The 16,165-nt window shown below is 54.4% G+C and overlaps 1 protein-coding gene across 5 annotated transcripts in view; it reads right to left on the bottom strand.

Moving 5' to 3' along the window:
- Positions 1 to 1,029: 1,029 nt before the first annotated feature.
- Positions 1,030 to 16,165, bottom strand: part of NOS1 (nitric oxide synthase 1) — a 92,546-nt gene continuing 77,410 nt past the window's right edge. For 4 of the 5 annotated variants that reach the window (XM_085592959.1, XM_085592960.1, XM_085592961.1 and 1 more), the window contains exons 22-29: positions 15,713 to 15,882; positions 14,691 to 14,901; positions 12,465 to 12,552; positions 12,080 to 12,201; positions 10,768 to 10,916; positions 9,724 to 9,918; positions 8,883 to 9,001; positions 1,030 to 8,016 (exon numbers count right to left, since the gene is read on the bottom strand). In XM_085592959.1, the coding sequence (XP_085449085.1) occupies positions 8,001 to 8,016; positions 8,883 to 9,001; positions 9,724 to 9,918; positions 10,768 to 10,916; positions 12,080 to 12,201; positions 12,465 to 12,552; positions 14,691 to 14,901; positions 15,713 to 15,882 (1,070 nt within the window). In that variant the 3' untranslated portion in view covers positions 1,030 to 8,000. Of the gene's footprint in view, positions 8,017 to 8,878; positions 9,002 to 9,723; positions 9,919 to 10,767; positions 10,917 to 12,079; positions 12,202 to 12,464; positions 12,553 to 14,690; positions 14,902 to 15,712; positions 15,883 to 16,165 lie in introns of those variants that run through there. The other variant, XM_085592962.1, reaches the window with a different exon arrangement.

The following is a 16,165-nucleotide window of genomic DNA, read 5'->3' as shown; positions in this document are numbered from 1 at the left end:
CATTTCTTCCTTCCTCATTTCTTCCTTCCTCATTTCTTCCTCATTTCTTCCTCATTTCTTTCTCATTCCCAGGCCTCTCAGCTGCTGCCTGCACTGCTTTTGCTGTGTTCCCAAGGCTCCAAAACTCACCCTGGTTTGCACACAGCCAGCCCTGTGACATTTCCCCTGAGGACACGGGATAAATGATGGGATCCATAGATACGTATTACAATATTGGCTTTTTGCAAATATTTAAATGGATTTTATATGTGTGGTGTTAAAGTAACTTTGTTATAAAGATGCAGTTTTGATTTCTGTTGTTTAATTAAGCTTAGTGAAATAGCTGATATCAGTGTGCTTGTGTTAAATTGCTGCTGGGATGGGATAAAATCCACTGAACACAGGGTGAGGACACTGCTATTGATATTCCAATTATCAGCACTCACTGACTGAAGGCAGTGTGCACCAAGACCCGAAAATTGGAGGGGAAAAAAGGACCAAAAGCACAACCAAGGAATCCACATGCTCTAAAAAAGTGGAACTGAGGAGGAGCCAGGCTAAACACTTCTTGGAACATGTAAACTGGTTTGGGGAAAAGTTTACTGTGCATAAGGGTCTGTGAATATGCAACAGGCATTGATGCACTAGAAATGGTAAATAAAGGGTGTTTCCAAACTTGCAGGGGTGCTCTTGGCTGAGTTTCAGGATGCACCCAGCCCTAAAAAAGGTCTTTGCTCTATGGTCCTTGTCTCCTATTGTCCTGCATTAAACTTTTTAAATGTTTATGGTCCTCGTCTCCTATTGTCCTGCATTAAACTTTTTGCATGTTCACAGGAGAGGGAAGGTGTTTTTCACCGGGGAGTGCTGTGACTCAGGCGCCTGGCGAGGCAGCGTCGTGTCTGGCAGGTGAACGGGTGCTGCTGATTGTCACTGCTATTTATGGCCCCCTGGCATTCCAGGTGGCAGAGCAGAGCCAGGCCAAGGCAGCAGCAGAGACCTCGAGCAGCCTCGTGGTGTTAAAAACCCAGAGTGGAGAGAAGAACTGCCAGCTTTTCGTTCGCTTTTTTATTTGGACCGTAATGCAAACAGGCATAAGTATTCCATAAAATCAGAAGTTTGGGACTATACAGAGAGAGGTGCATGCTTCAGAACAACGTGGGTATCTTGCAAACAGAGCCAGAGCCAGTCTGAGAGAGGGGCTGGAGCACGGGGGACGAATGGCAGAGATTTTTAGCAGCATTGAGAGCTCGGAGGTAGGGGAAGAACCACGTTTCTGGCTGCTTAAAGCACTGGTAGGATCACACACAGCTCGGGCTCACCCCACCCCTGTGGCCTCAGCACAAAGCTACCCTGGGATCACACAGAAAACAGCTACAAAAGGAGCTCCCCCTGCTCCACACACACCTGTGGGATGGCATGGGATGCAAAGTGGGAGTGCCAGGCTCCAATCTTGGCATCGTTTCCTCGGGCGGATGAAGGCACAGTGATGTGAGGGTGTGAGGGGAGCAGGGAGCAGCCAGGGCATGGAGCCCCACGCGGCCCAGCAGGATTTACCCACATCTGAAGGGTTCACAATGGAAAATTTGGGAGTTCCCTGCCCCAAAGCTGCCACCTTCCCCAGCCCAATCCCCGTCCTCATCATGGCACTGCTGCTCTTCAGGAAAAGGCCACTGGAAAATGAAAAACTCCAACCCAACCTTTGAGTCTAAGACTAAAGGTGCCTGGGGGAGCCGAGGGGATAAATCCCTGCTCCTATTACAAAAATTAATTGGCACTGAATAGCAAATTCCCCGGGCAGCTGGTAGAAGTGGTGCTTTTAACTCTGTGCAATCTACAGAGCGATGAGTCCCTGCTGAAAGTCATCCTGCTCTGCTCGTGCCCTGCCTGGGGAACTGTGTGTGCACTCTGGAAAAGCTGCAGAGTGCTCACAAAGCACACACAGCCTGGGGTTTTCAAAGGCATTTCGAGGCAGCAGAGCATGGGAATTCAACCTTGGGAATTGTGGAGATTTGCCTGTATTGTAGGGTTTTAGCAAAGCAGGGATTTTACACTGAATCTCACTCCTAGGGAGATTCTCCAACCCCATCTCCTATTCCTGAACTTGCTCTAGGCTATTGGGAAGTGGCTTTTCTTAAGATAGGATTCCATGCCACGATCACAAGGAGAGGAGAACAAAAAAGCAGGCTCAGAAGCAAGGAGCATTAGTGTCTCAGCGAATTAAGGCTGTTTTGTTGCCCTTGACAAATTTAAAAAAATCTCCGCCAGCAGTTATTGTAGGAACAAAAAGTTTGATTTGATCCAAATTTGATACACTGGCTGTTTGCTCTCTGTTTGCTTTCCCCACCCCAAAACCAACACATGAAAACAAAGCAGCAAAAAGAAGCCTTGAATTAGTTCCTCTCTTAAACCAACTTTTCCAGTATTTAGCCTTCAATTTTCCAGGTATTAAGGATGCCCCTGGAAGGAAAATACTTTGCCTGGTGTTTTTCCCTCCCAGATTTCTGCACCAGCCCTGCAGAGAGCTGCCCTGCATCCCAGCTCCTGCTTTTCCACAGCTCCAGAACAGCTCTGAAAGCTTTGGATACAGGAGTCTTGCCCAATTGCTCTCCTCAGGAATGAGGAATAGCTGCAAAGCTTCAGCCTATAGGCTCCTGGTAAACCAGGAATTCTCAGGGCCAGCCTCACAGGTTTGCTTTGCTCACTTTGAGGCTCTTCCTCCCTCCTCCTTCCCCAAAATCTGGCCAGGCAGGACGTGGATGAGTGAGGGAGAGCAGCATCCCTGGCAGTGAGGTGCTGCCACTGCTCAGCTCTGAGCTCACAACCTCTCAGGGTTTTATTCCTGTGATTCCAGGGCTCAAAGTTCCACCACAGCCAAACATCTGTAGGGGTGGAGGCCAGGAATTGCCAGTCTGCTGCATTTTCCTAGCAGGAAAAAAAAGGTGGATCTGCATGGCAGTGCTTGGATATGCCACACGTTTTCCCTGGGCTACACCAAGCTGATTTTGACCTCTCCTAAATTCTGTTTCACCTCTGGAACCAAGTGCTTTAAAGCAGCAGCTTTCTCCCTCTCCCCTGACTCCCTGCTGAGCACACACGGCCACATGGAAGAAGCTGGAGCTGGGATTTTCCTGGGAAAGGGGAGATTTCCCAGGGATTGCTGGAGCCATGCATCGCAGGCATGTGCAAGCGCAGATTGACACACGCAAAAATACTCTGAAACTGCTGCTGCTGCTGTGCAAGCTGCCAAAATCCCCAGTGCCACTGAAGCCAGCAGGTGTGGAAGGCATTTTGGATCTGGGAGGACTCGGATTCCAGGCTAATTGTATCCAAGCTCAGGATTACAGGTTTTTCAAGAGCACTGGCCAAATTTTGCTCTCCCTGTTACAGCAGAAGGAATTGTCATAAAAAACAGGGAGTTACAGCAAAGTTGAATGGTCCTGAAAATGTGTCTCCATCTGTTCTGCGAAGGGACTCTCAATGCAATTGCAGAGTTATCAGAGCAGTTCTGAAGCTGAGAACGAGTCCCTGGTGAAAGCAGGAACAGAATCGAGTTTTGAGCATAAAATCATCCTTCCAAAAATGGTGGGAAACCCTCAGGGGGCAATGGAATGGCTTCAGTGGTCAGAAGCCAGGAGGCAGCACCTTTGGCTTGGGCTTGGTGCAGATCCATGAGGCTTTGAGCACAAACACAACCTCTCCCCACCAGGTTTGAGCAGAACGGGGTCTCCAGCACGTGGCAGAGTTCAGAGCCCCAGTCTGCACCCACGCTGGGACCTCTCCCCATCTCCACCCCCCCGGGGGACCCAGCTAGGGGAGATGGGGCTGGGGTTGCTCCCAGTTATCCCGGGGGGAAAAGGAGCCCAAGGCAGGAGCTCCCTCCCCAGCACAAGGCACTGAGCCGTGCCCAGGCTGCCCCTGCACGTCCAGCTGGGCAGGAGGGCTGCCAGGAGGGTCCCCAGGGCACAGCCAGCCTGGGGGGACAGGAACCACACTCTGACAGGGATGGAGCAGCCACGGGGGCATTGTCCTGCCCGATGCCATGTCCCCCCTGCAGGGTGAGGCTCCTGGCCCAGCGGCAGGACTGCTGGCTGTGCAGACACCTCAGAGCCCCCGGGTCCCCGTGCTCAGGGTGAGGACACAGTCCCTGCTCCCCCTGGGGACACACAGGCACAGGGGGGACAGGGAGCGTGCACAGCCCAGAGCCAGACCCCGTTCTCTGGCCAGTTTGGCTCAGCTCCTCTTGAGCAACGAGCTCAGGCCACGATGTGGAGGTGACAGCTCTGTGAGGCCACTCCTGGTGGCAGATGTCTCACTGTTTTGCCATTGTCTCATTGTTTTGCTGTTGTCTCTCATAAACAGAAGAACAACAAACTCCCAGGCAGCCCTTCCCAGGAGATGAAGCCTCAGAAATCACCAACAGCACAGCACTGGATACCCGTGCACTGAATGGTTTTTCCCTGCTGGTGGACACAGCAGGGTGGGAAAACACAGAACCTTTTCCCTGGCTTTTCAAATCCATATAATTACTCTCTGCAGACACTTGAAAGACCTAGGAAGTGAAATCTTTGTAAGAAGCCCCACTTTGTAGCATCTTGAAAATCAAACCTGTTCAGAGAAGGGTCTCTTTAACACCTGCAGAGTGAAAAGGAGCAGAGCTGCTCCAAACTGGGGTGGTGGTGGTGGTGGAGATCCTCAGGAGAGCAACTGAGATGATGCTGGCCAGGCTGGGTCCATCAGGTCCAGCACAGGAGTGGGGGGCAGCAGGCACCCAGAGGGGACAGATTTGTCACCCGAGTGCCCCAGAGGCACAACCCCCGTGTGTGACCCCTGGAGCAGTTCAGGGCAGCGGGCTGGGGCAGAGCCACCTCCCTCTGTGTTCACAGCAGAGATTTTGTGGCTACACCTGCAGGTCAGAAAGGCCACGGCGAGACGAGCAGAGGCCAGGCTGGGAGAGCCACATCTCAGGAATAATAAAGCACATCCACAAGTTTCTTTCCCCTGTTGCTATGGGAGAAAATGGAGCTCGAGGGGAGTGCGAAGCCCCTGCGGGTGGAGGGGATGAAGGGGAGCAGTTCAGACGTCTGAGACTGACTCAACAGCAAACAGTGAATCAAAATTCCCAGTGGTGCAGCTTGTGAGCAGAGGCAGCTCGGAGCCCTGGGGGTCTCTAACCTCACGGACTTCATGGCAGGGAGGGGATTTCTGCTCCAGGTGCAGGCAAGGAGCCTTAAACCAGCATTGCCCCTCCGAGGGCTGGCAGGGCTCGGCCAGGCGGTGTTTGGTGAGCCCTGCCTGCCTGGCCCAGCCCCTCTGCACACCCAGGGGAGCAGGGCTGTGCTGCCCTGCTGGCTCCCCTGGGAGGGGAGACGGAGGTGATGATGAGCTTTGGGATGCAGGGGAAGCAAGATAATCCAGCTCAGGCACGGGCTGCAGGTGGGAGATGGCACAGCAGGGCAGGCAGGAGGGAAACATTGCCAGCACCACGGCAGGAGCTGGGAAGAGGACAAAGAGATGTTTTTTTGGGGCATTACCTCCTCCTCCTCCTGTCAGGTTGCATCTTCCCTTCTTCTAAAGGAGGACCAGAGCACAAAGCCAGAGCTAGAATTTCTCAAGAGGATGAGTTTGATTTTCTTTCTGATTTTCTTCCTGATTTTCATTTAGTTTCTGCAGCCCCAGGAAGGGGGTCAAGGCCAAGCTTGCTGCGTGTTCCCAGCTCTGGAGCCGGGGAGTTTTCTCCCAGCCAGGACCTCTCCCAGACTCACCCATCCCAAGCCAAGGGACCCAGCTCTCCCATCCCTGGCACTGGGGTGGGCTGTCCTTTCCCCCGTGCTCTCCAGCTTTCCCCCGCAGGTGCCCAGGTGCCGAGGCAGTGCCGCACCGCTGGCCGCGTGTCCCGGCCCTGCCGGCTCAGCTCCGGCCACACCGTGGCAGCATTTATTCGTTTTATCCCATATTGGATGCTCAGCCGGCACCTGCTGACCTGGATCTCAAAGTCTCCCGGTGCTTGGAGCCCTTTTGCTCCTGGATTTTGGGCTGGAGATGCTTCAGGGATTCAGGGAGTCGAAGCTGCAGAAGGTGTCACAGCCCACGGAGACGCGGCAGGAGATCCTGGCTGAGGGTGGGAATGACAGCCTGAGACAGTGGGGCTTGTTCCACGGGCTGGGAGAGCAGCAGAGCTCCTGCAGCTCTTTCTGTGCTGCCTTTAGCTCAGGGCAGGTGATGTCAGCCCTGTGAAAGCTCCTGGGCAATCCCTGTGCCATCAGCAGCTCTGGTGCTCGGCTCCACCCAGGATACCCGTGCACAGCTGGGCACAGCTGGGCACAGCGGGGCAGGAGGGGAGGAGCAGCAGCTGCCACCTCAAGATGCCAACCCTGCATCCCTGCCTCCAGCAGGAGCTGCAGCCGTGTCCTGCTGTCCTTGCGGTGGCAGCGAGGGAGGACAAGCTGGGATGGGCTCAGCTGGGCAGAGCCTGGTGCTAAGAACCCCGAGGTTCAATCCCTGGGTGGGCCATCCACTGAGGAGCTGGGCTTGATCCTTGTGGGTCCCTTCCAATTCAGAACGTTCTGTGACTCTTCAGGGTGCAGCAGGAGGAAGGACACACAAGGTCAGGCTTGCTTTCCCTTGCAGACAGCTTGTCTCTGTTAGAGCTTTCTGTTTCCTCCGACCTTTCTGTGGCTGTGTTAACAAATTGCTTTTGGGGCCAGGTTCTTGCAGCAGGGCTGAGGTGTGAGCGTGTCAGAGCCCAGCACCTTTGCAGCTGATCTCACCTCCCTTCTCACAGGAGGTGTCCTGGCTGAGACAGCTCATGCCACTGGCAGGTGGCACCGAGGGACCTGGCTCACCCCCAAAATGCCACACACGTCTCTCTTGGCAGCAGATGGCCCCACGGTGGCACTTTCTGCTCTCTCAGATGTGGAAAGGGCTGGGGTCTGCTGTCCCAGAAGTGCCCACGAGATGTGCTGAGGGCTGCTGGCTCTGGGATTTCATGATTCCTCTGTTGGCACATCCTTGCCAAAGACCTGGAGCCCCCATCCCCCTCCAAGTGCTGCCTTTGTTCCCTCTGGCAGCTGCTTCTGTCCCATCCTCGTGGCTTTCCAGGCTCACCTGGGAGAGGGATCAGGGTGTGCAAAGCTCTGGGTGCAGCCAGGCCCTCAGCATAGCTGCAAATGAAATATTCCCAGGAAAATCTCCTGGAGAAGTCACTGCCAGGAGCTTTTCCTTGGTCTGCACATCAGCCTGTGTGTTCAGAGCTTGTGGGAGAACTTCCATGCCAGCAGAAGTTGGGACTGAGTGAAAGGAAAGGCTCACAGGGAGCAGGAAAAGAGAGCAGGAGAAGAGAGACAAAGCAGGGCCCGCTTAGGAGGATTCGTGACACATAAATCAGATCAAAAACCACACAGCTGTACCCAGGCTGCTTGGGGATGAATAAAATTCAAGGGAATTGCACATCATCTGCCCCCAGCCTCAGGCATATGCCCAGGTTTGTCCAAATCCAGAGAGAAGCCATGAAAACACAAGGATTCAGCTGGGGAAAGAGGGAGCCTGGCAGGAACAGCCCCCAGCTCTGGACAAGCAACAAGACCTCGCCATTGCCCAGCCCCTGCCACCTCTGCTCACCCCCAGAAACTCCCAAAAATGATCACAAAGGTGGTGATTTCATGCAGCTGCAAAATGCCCTCATGGGAAGGAGGGGAAGTGTGGAATTCTGAAAAGAGCCACTGCAGGTTATAAAGCCATCGAACTCCAGTGGGGAGATCCAGGGAAGGGGAAGGAGGTGAAAAGAAATGGCCACAGGACAAGAGCAAGAGAAGGAGGAAGGAAAGGAAATAAAAGTCATCATCATCATCATCATCATCATCATCAGGACACAACAACAGGACGAGAGACAGAGCGCTTTCCAGGGGTATTCCCCTGGGAAAGGAGCCACCGTGTCCGTGAAATACAAAACCCAGTGCCCTCCAGCTGGAGGGGGCAGCAGGTGCTGGGACTGGTTTGGCATCCCCTGGGGGCGAAGGGTCCAGTTAGGAGCAGAAAACCCTGCAAGGGAAAGGGGAGAAAGGCTGGCCTTAGAGGGAGCAGCGAGGAGCACCGGGAGCATCCCGACCTGCGCCTTCCGTGCTGTGGGCAGGAGTTTACAGAGCTGGGTGGGGTGGGCACGGAGGTCACCTTTATCCACAGGTGGGAAATTGAGGCACTCTGGTAGAGTGGAGACCCCAGAGTATGTGATTCCTTGGAGAAAAATTCCTGCCGAACCTCAGGGATGAGGGGAAAACCCACGGCAGGCACCACACAGGGAAGGGGTGAAACCCCAAGCAACCAAGGGCCAGCACAAGGAGCACGATCCATGCAGCTGCCCAGCCTTTATCCTAAATAATCCTTCTGCTCAGCCAGGGAAAATCCCACCATGACCAAGATGAGCAAATGGCAGGACTTGGTAGAGCAGAAACAAACACGGCAAATGTCAAGATTTTTTTTTTTTTTTTTTTAACTTCTGGTTGTTTTTGCAACAGCAGGGAGAAAAATCTCTGGATTTTTCCTGAAGGGACATGGAGAGCTGAGAACCTGGAGCCAGCCAGGCTCCCCTGCAGCTAGGGAGAGTCCCCCTGCCTGTGGGTTTTGCCAGCCTGGAAGCAGGCAGGACCATTTTCCTTTGGATGGGACTGTCAGGTCTGACAATGTCACATCAGCGCAATAAATTGGGAAGCTGGGGGGATTTATCCTAGAGAGGTGACAGCTATTCCAGAGGCACTGCCAGGCTTCCAGAGCGAAAATCAGCGCCTTCCTCAGCCTCTGCTCTAAGGTGTGCACAAAAGCCAAAGCTTCCTTTCCCATCCTTTCCCACCCTTCCCCATCCCCCAGCCCACGAGGTGACTGCAGGGGTTAAAACAAACGTGTCAACTCACTCATCCGTGTCTTTTTTGCTCTCCTCGATGAACGCGATGGACTCGGATCTAAGGCGGTTTGTCACCTCGTACGTGCGCAGGGTGACTCCAAAAATATCCTCGTGGTACCGGCTGTCATCCTGGGAGGGAGGGTGGCAGGGGGAAAAATGGGAATTGTGAACGCTCGGGGCCGGCCCCAGCAAAATCCTGCGTGGTGGGGAGGCAGCAAATGGGCAGGAGAGGGTTTGGGGATTGTCACGAGGGGACAGAGGGGTGCAGTGACCTTCCCAAGGTCACACCCTGGGCACAGCAGGGCTGTTCTGGGCATTAGACCCCCACAGCTGCTGGAAATTCCTGGCTGGCAGGGGCACAGCAGCCCAAGGGCACTCTGTGAACAGCCAGGGGCTCTGGGCTCCCTTGGATGGGGCTTGGATGGAGGTGGGGACATGGTTCAGAAAGGGAAATCCCAGGGGAATCAGGCTGAGTTATCCCCCTGGGGAGAAGCAGAGCTGTTCCAGCATCCACCCGTGGATCTGTGTCCCAAACTGAGCTCATGATGAGCTCAGCTGCATCATCTGTGTCTGGCACGGGGTGCACAAACAGGGAGATTTGCAGCGGGGACCCACAGAACGCCCTGATAAATCCATTTTTTGATGGATGGCGAACAAGCCCTGCCCAAAAGCTCTGGCAGTGGTGCTCCCCAGAAGAGCCAGGTGACCTCCCTGCACACAGAAACCTCTGGAATGTCCCCCTCCCGACCCTCCCTGGGTGGGCAGGGGCAGGCAGCAGGTGCAGTGCCCGTGGCAGGGGTGGCCGTGGTGGCACGCACCGGTGGCGGTGGCACGCTGCAGACACGACTCACCCGCAGCTTGCTGAGGAAGGCTCCTGCCTCCTCGGCCGACAGCTGGCCCTGCTGCCTCACGATGAGCTGCACGGCCTTGAGGACATCCCCGGCCATGGTGACATCTCCGCAGACGTAGATGTGGCCTCCCTGCTCCTTCAGCGCTCTGAACACGGTCTGGGCCAGCTGCTCCTGCAACACGTCCTGCACGTATTTCTGAGGGACGAGGGGGGAGCTGGGGTTAGCTCGGGTTTGTCCTGCCCTGGGGGCAGCACTGAGGGGTGGTCCCTCTTTGGGGGACACAGCTGTGCCTTGCAGCGCCCACAGTGACAAAGAAGAGGTGGGCACAGCAGCAAAGCATCCTTCTGCTCTTGCATGGGCACACCTGCACCACCGCTTCCATTGCCAGGCCTGTTCAGTCAGAGTGGGAATTTGGAGCAGGTATTTATTTGCACTGGCTCTGGAACACCCCACTGGGTGACTCCTTTTTCTTTCCCCCTTCCCTTCCCTTCCCTTCCCTTCCCTTCCCTTCCCTTCCCTTCCCTTCCCTTCCCTTCCCTTCCCTTCCCTTCCCTTCCCTTCCCTTCCCTTCCCTTCCCTTCCCTTCCCTTCCCTTCCCTTCCCTTCCCTTCCCTTCCCTTCCCTTCCCTTCCCTTCCCTTCCCTTCCCTTCCCTTCCCTTCCCTTCCCTTCCCTTCCCTTCCCTTCCCTTCCCTTCCCTTCCCTTCCCTTCCCTTCCCTTCCCTTCCCTTCCCTTCCCTTCCCTTCCCTTCCCTTCCCTTCCCTTCCCCCCGCCCCTTTTTTTCCACTTTTCCCTTTTTTCCCACTTTTTTTTCTCTCCCACCCGGATGGCTGCAGGAGCAGCCTGGGCACACGTTCTGGCTGGCACTGGGATGGGGACACACCCACAGGGAAGGGACAGTCCTGGGAATGGTGCCCACAGGGAAGGGACAGTCCTGCACACGCTGTGCCCCAGGGACAGTCACCCACCACTGGCCAGGGAAGCAGCGTGTCCCCACCCTGCCAGCTCCCCGCGGGCACGCGGCGTTCCCGGGGCCGTGCCCACCTTTGGTTTGTCGGGTTCCCGGGAATAGGCCGTGTACAGCTCTCTGAAGACACCCTGGGCTTTGGCAAAGAGCGTCTCCTCCTTGTAGATGTGGTCGATCCGGGACTGCCGGCAGCCAAACACCAGCACCATGGGACACGGCTTCAGCCCTGGGGACAGCACGGGGACAGCACTCAGCCCGGGGCCACCAATTCCCACGAGCTGCCACCAATTCCCATAAGCCGCCTCCAATTCCCACCAGCCACCTCCCTCCAGACTGCCAGCAGATCTGCTGGGACATGCCCGGCAGGGTGGGACTTTCCTCCCGACACCCCAGCTCAGGGTTCCCAAAAACTGTGAGGTGAGGAAGAGGATGGCCCCACCCAAAAATCTGTGTGAGGTGAGGAAGGACAGCCCCACCCAAAATCTGTTTGAAGTGAAGAGGATGGCGCCACCCAAAAACTGTTTGAGGTGAGGAAGAGGATGGCACCACACAAAATCTGTTTGAGGTGAAGAACAGGACGGTCTTGCCCAAAATTTGTGTGAGGTGAGGAAGGATGACCCCACCCAAAATCTGTTTGAGGTGAGGAACAGAACATCTCCACCCAAAATCTGTGTGAGGTGAGGAAGAGGATGACCCCACTCAAAATCTGTTTGAGGTGAGGAACAGGACATCTCCACCCAAAATCTGTGTGAGGTGAGGAAGAGGATGACCCCACCCAAAATCTGTGAGGGGAGGAAGGACGGCCCCACCCAAAAACTGTGTGAGGTGAGGAAGAGGATGGCACCACACAAAATCTGTTTGAGGTGAAGAACAGAACAGCCTTGCCCAAAAATCTGTGCGAGGTGAGGAAGAGGATGGCCCCACCCAAAATCTGGGAGCTGAGGAAGGACAGCCCCACACAAAAGCTGTGTGAGGTGAGGAAGTGATTGCCCCACTCAAAATCTGTGAGATGAGGAAGGACAGCCCCACCCAAATTCTGTTTGAGGTGAAGAGCTGGACAGCCTTGCCCAAAATTTGTGTGAGGTGTGGAAGAGGATGGCCCCTCCCAAAATCTGTGTGAGGTGTGGAAGAGGACGGTCCCACCCAAAATCTGTGAGGGGAAGAAGGATGGCCCCTCCCAAAATCTGTGTGAGGTGTGGAAGAGGACGGTCCCACCCAAAATCTGTGAGGGGAAGAAGGATGGCCCTGCCCAAAATCTGCCTGAGGTGAAGAAGAGGACGGCCCCACCCAAAATCTGTGAGGAGGAAGGACAGCCCCACACAAAATCTGTGTGAGGTGAGGAAGAGGATGGCCCCACCCAAAATCTGTGAGGAGGAAGGACGGCCCCACCTTTGTGCTGGATGTCGAAGAGCCGCTGCTGCCAGAAGCTGCGGAAAGGGGCGATGCCGGTGCCGGGGCCGATGAGGATGCAGGGCACCTGGGGGTCCTGGGGCAGGTGGAACCCGGGGGCACTGCACACATCCAAGATCCAGTTAGACACCAGCAGGGTGCTCCCTCTGCCCAGCTGAGACACCTCCCGGGGAGGGAGGGCTGGGAGATGAGGTGAAGTCCCACAATGTGACATTTTTGTGCAGAATTTCTCTCAAAAGGGAACCATTTAATTGCAAACCCAGCCCTGTTTTCTCCCACCGTGACAACAGTCGAGGGCAGAGAGCTCACCCTGTGAGGGGTCTCACCCCTCTTGCTCAGGCCTGGCCTCGGGTGGGTCACTCACCCTCGTACAAAGCAGGGCACCACTTCATCCGTCTGGATCCGACTGAGCCACGAGGAGCACACGCCGTGGTGGATCGGTCCCTCTCCATCTGGGAAGGGAGGGAGTGTTGTATTGCTCTGGGGAATGGGTTTTCCCTCCCCAGAGACCCCTGCAGCTGTGACCATGTTAGTTGAGCCCTTCCTTCCTTTCTTGACCCACCTGGCTGGGAGCCAAGTAGCCCATCCAGTACTGAGCCTAGATAAGGCTCTGTCCCTTCCTCGTTCACTCTCTTTCCCTCTTCCTCCCCTGGAATGAACATCTTGGACTGCACAGGGGGTTGGAACCTCTTTTGGAATCTTTTGCCTTGCCCCTGAAATACTTCCCCCCAAGGCCTCGCAGATCTGGGCTAGCCTGGTAACTTCAGGGGGCTGCAGGGGGTAGATATTTCAAGGGAGGGATGGATGGAGGTCTGTATGTGGCACATCACCCAACGACTCTGTTTTCTGTCCTAAAACCCTCCCTGCTACATCCTGCATGAACACCTCCCTGAAACATTCCAACATTTCATACCTCAGCATCCATCCTCCACGAAGCTGGCAGAGTTTGGCACTTGGATCCCTCTGTGGAGTTACCCAGGACCCTGACCTGGCATAGCTGGATCTCCACAATCCTTAGAGAGCACCCAACTCTCCTTTGGACCATTTTGGCAGGAGCAGCATCGTGATGCTCCCAAACACAAACCCTCCATGGCAGCTCCACTGTCCTCCTGTGTCCTGCAGAGCTCCAGGGCTGTGTCCATCCACGCCATGACCATGCCTGGACACACCCAGGCTTGCACTGCTACACGAGTTTGGCTGCTGGGGATTTTGGGGTGGGCTAACAGAATCCTACATGAGGCTTGGGTTATGTACCTGCCTGTCTCAGGATGAAAGATTTAGCTGGGGGAGTGTATTTTATCCCTATCTGTTAGTGCTGGGGCATTCTGTTCATTGGGCAGTTTTCTTTATCTCTCCCACAGCCAATCCTCCCTCCAGGAGATCTCTGCTGTCCATGGCCACTGAGTGTCCCTGCATGGCTGAGAAAATTCCATCATCCATGGGAGATGCTGTGCCCAGGGGAGGAGCCAAGCATTCCTACCTGGATCCAATCTGACCTGGGAACAGCACAGCAGCCTTTGCCCCCTGCATTCCCAGAGGAGCAGCTTCCTTCCCCCTGCATTCCCAGAGGAGCAGCTTTCTCCCCCCTGCATTCCCAGAGGAGCAGCTTTCTCCCCCCTGCATTCCCAGAGGAGCAGCTTCCTTCCCCCTGCATTCCCAGAGGAGCAGCTTCCTTCCCCCTGCATTCCCAGAGGAGCCCAGGCCCATCTCCCCCAGCCCTGGAGCTCCAGAGGAAAACTCCCCCCTTGTGCAGATCCTGCTCCAGCAGAAGCACAGCTGGCACTGCAGGAGGGCTGAGCCCCCCTGGGATGGGGCTGAGCCACCTCCCTGACCCACAGGGGGACAGGGCTGCTCTGACTCTGGCAGTGGTTGCTTTGTATTACTGCAATTTTGTTTTACTTTTATTTTTTTCCCCAATAAAATTGTTACTCCTATTCCCATATCTTTGCCTGAGAGCCTCTTAATTTCAAATTTATAATAATTCAGAGGGAGGGGATTTACATTTTCCATTTCAGGGGATGTTCCTGCCTTCCTTAGCAGACACCTGGCTTTTAAACCCAGACACTGCCCCAGAAGTGTCATCTCTGTGTCACTGCCACTCTCCATGCCTTGGGACAGCAGCGGTCTGGGGGAATCTACTTGTGGCAGCAGCTCTCTGGCCACAGAGAGCAACAGGCAGAACCTTCCCAGGCATTGTCCTGGGGAAGGCTGTGAGAAGAACTGAGAAAAGAATGAGAAACAATTCTTATCCTCGGTTGGTGGATCTGCTGCTGTGAACATGTGGAATGTGTTTTTGGCGATTTGTTGACCAAAGGGTGATTTCTTGATTGACCAATGGTGTTGGTGTTTGGATTCAAGGACCAATTATGAAAAATGGAACTGTGCTGTCTGTAAGGGCGATGGGTTTCTCAATAAGTACAGTGAAACAAAGAGATTGATGAGCCTTCTGGAACGATGGAGCCAATGCTAATTATTCCCCGGCCGGGGACGCGTGCTGCGACACCTGCTCCTGCAGCAGGCTTTAAGGGCACATCCCCCGGCAGAGGTTTGGGGGGCTGGCCCCGTGCCTTCCCCGGAGCCCCGGCGGTACCTCGGGTGCGGTAGGACACCACGGCCACGGTGAGGTGCACCTCCCCTGGGTACATCTCCGGCGACGAGCTGATGGAGTAGTAGCGGGGCTGCAGGAGGGGCAGCTGCGTCAGCAGCAGCGTGGAGGGCATCTGCACCGAGGGGAACTCCTCCAGCACCTCCACGATTGTGGGGTTCTTGGACCACTTCCACTCTTCATACTCCTGCAAGCCCTGGCAAAGAGGGAGGGAGGAGAGAGCTGCAGGATCTGCCTTTTCCAGGTGCCTCAGGTGATATCCCAGGAGGTCCATGGCAAAGCTGGAGTGGCTGGCAGTTGTGAAAAATGCGTATTATATGGCTCTACGCGGATAGTTACTATATTGATTAGTTGTGCTTTTGTAGTTAAAATGAAGACTTTGGTAGTTAAAAAAAATATTATATATAAAGACACTCTGTATGTGGGGAGGAAGGTTTTTTTTCTTTTTTTTTTAGGATGAGATACTCGCTTCGAGGAACACCTAAATCTTCCAAAGGAGAGGAATTTATGGCTTCTTATCAGAAGAAGCTAATTTCTTCAGGCCTTGCTCAGACTCGAAGACGCCAGGGGATTAAAGGAAACAGTTGACATACAACAGACAGAGTTTCTTATTTAGAATATAATGTATGCATAACCATGAAGGTGTATGAATATGCAACAAGTGTATTGGTTTAAGGGTGATTCCTTTGTTCACAAGTCATGCTTTTTGTGACTTAGTGTCCAAGAGCATCCGGATGTCCGTAATTCTTTGCCTTTTATTGTCTTGTAATTGTCCTAACTCTAAGCTTTATTACTCTAATTGTATGATAATTTTTATAACCATTTTATTATTATCAAACTTTAAAAATTTTAAAAACGAAGTGATTGGCGTTTTTCACACAGTGAAGGCACTCTGAGCCCTGCTCAGGGGTGGAGACTCAGCCTAAAAACTGTGTGGGATGGAAATGCCCTGGCTGGGCTGTGATTGCCCCCAGGCCCTTGCAGAACGTGGGGCTTTGGTTCTCTACCTTGCTGAGGACCTGCAGACGTTTCTTCTCCTTGTCACTGGTGGCCAGCAGAGCGAACTGCTGCAGCAGCAGCGGGGTGGGAGGCGTGGTGATGTCCAGGTAGTACTTGAAGGCCTGGAAGATGGTGCAGGGTGGGACACGGTTCTCGTCTGTCCAGTTGCTGATGACACCTGCCAGGGGAATCCAGCACAAGCCTGGGATCAGCTGAGCAGCAGGGCCAAGGTGGGCAAATCCTGGTTTTCATCCCCCTCTGAGACACTGGATTAGGGTTTTCCATCTCCAGTTACACCATGCATGGCAGCAGGGAATCAGACTTATCCCTGAAATACGGTGTTGGGATGGCCCCTCCACATCCCTTAATTCTTCTTCCCAGTCCTGGATATTGCCCTTTCTAAGGGAATATAAACACCTTTAGTTTTTCCATGGAAAACCTTCCCCAGGGCCCTACCCTTG

The sequence above is a fragment of the Lonchura striata genome, chromosome 15 (genome assembly GCF_050655825.1).
Source record: "Lonchura striata isolate lonStrDom1 chromosome 15, ASM5065582v1, whole genome shotgun sequence".
Classification (NCBI taxonomy): Eukaryota; Metazoa; Chordata; class Aves; order Passeriformes; family Estrildidae; genus Lonchura; species Lonchura striata.
This window is presented reverse-complemented; position numbering and strand designations above follow the sequence as displayed.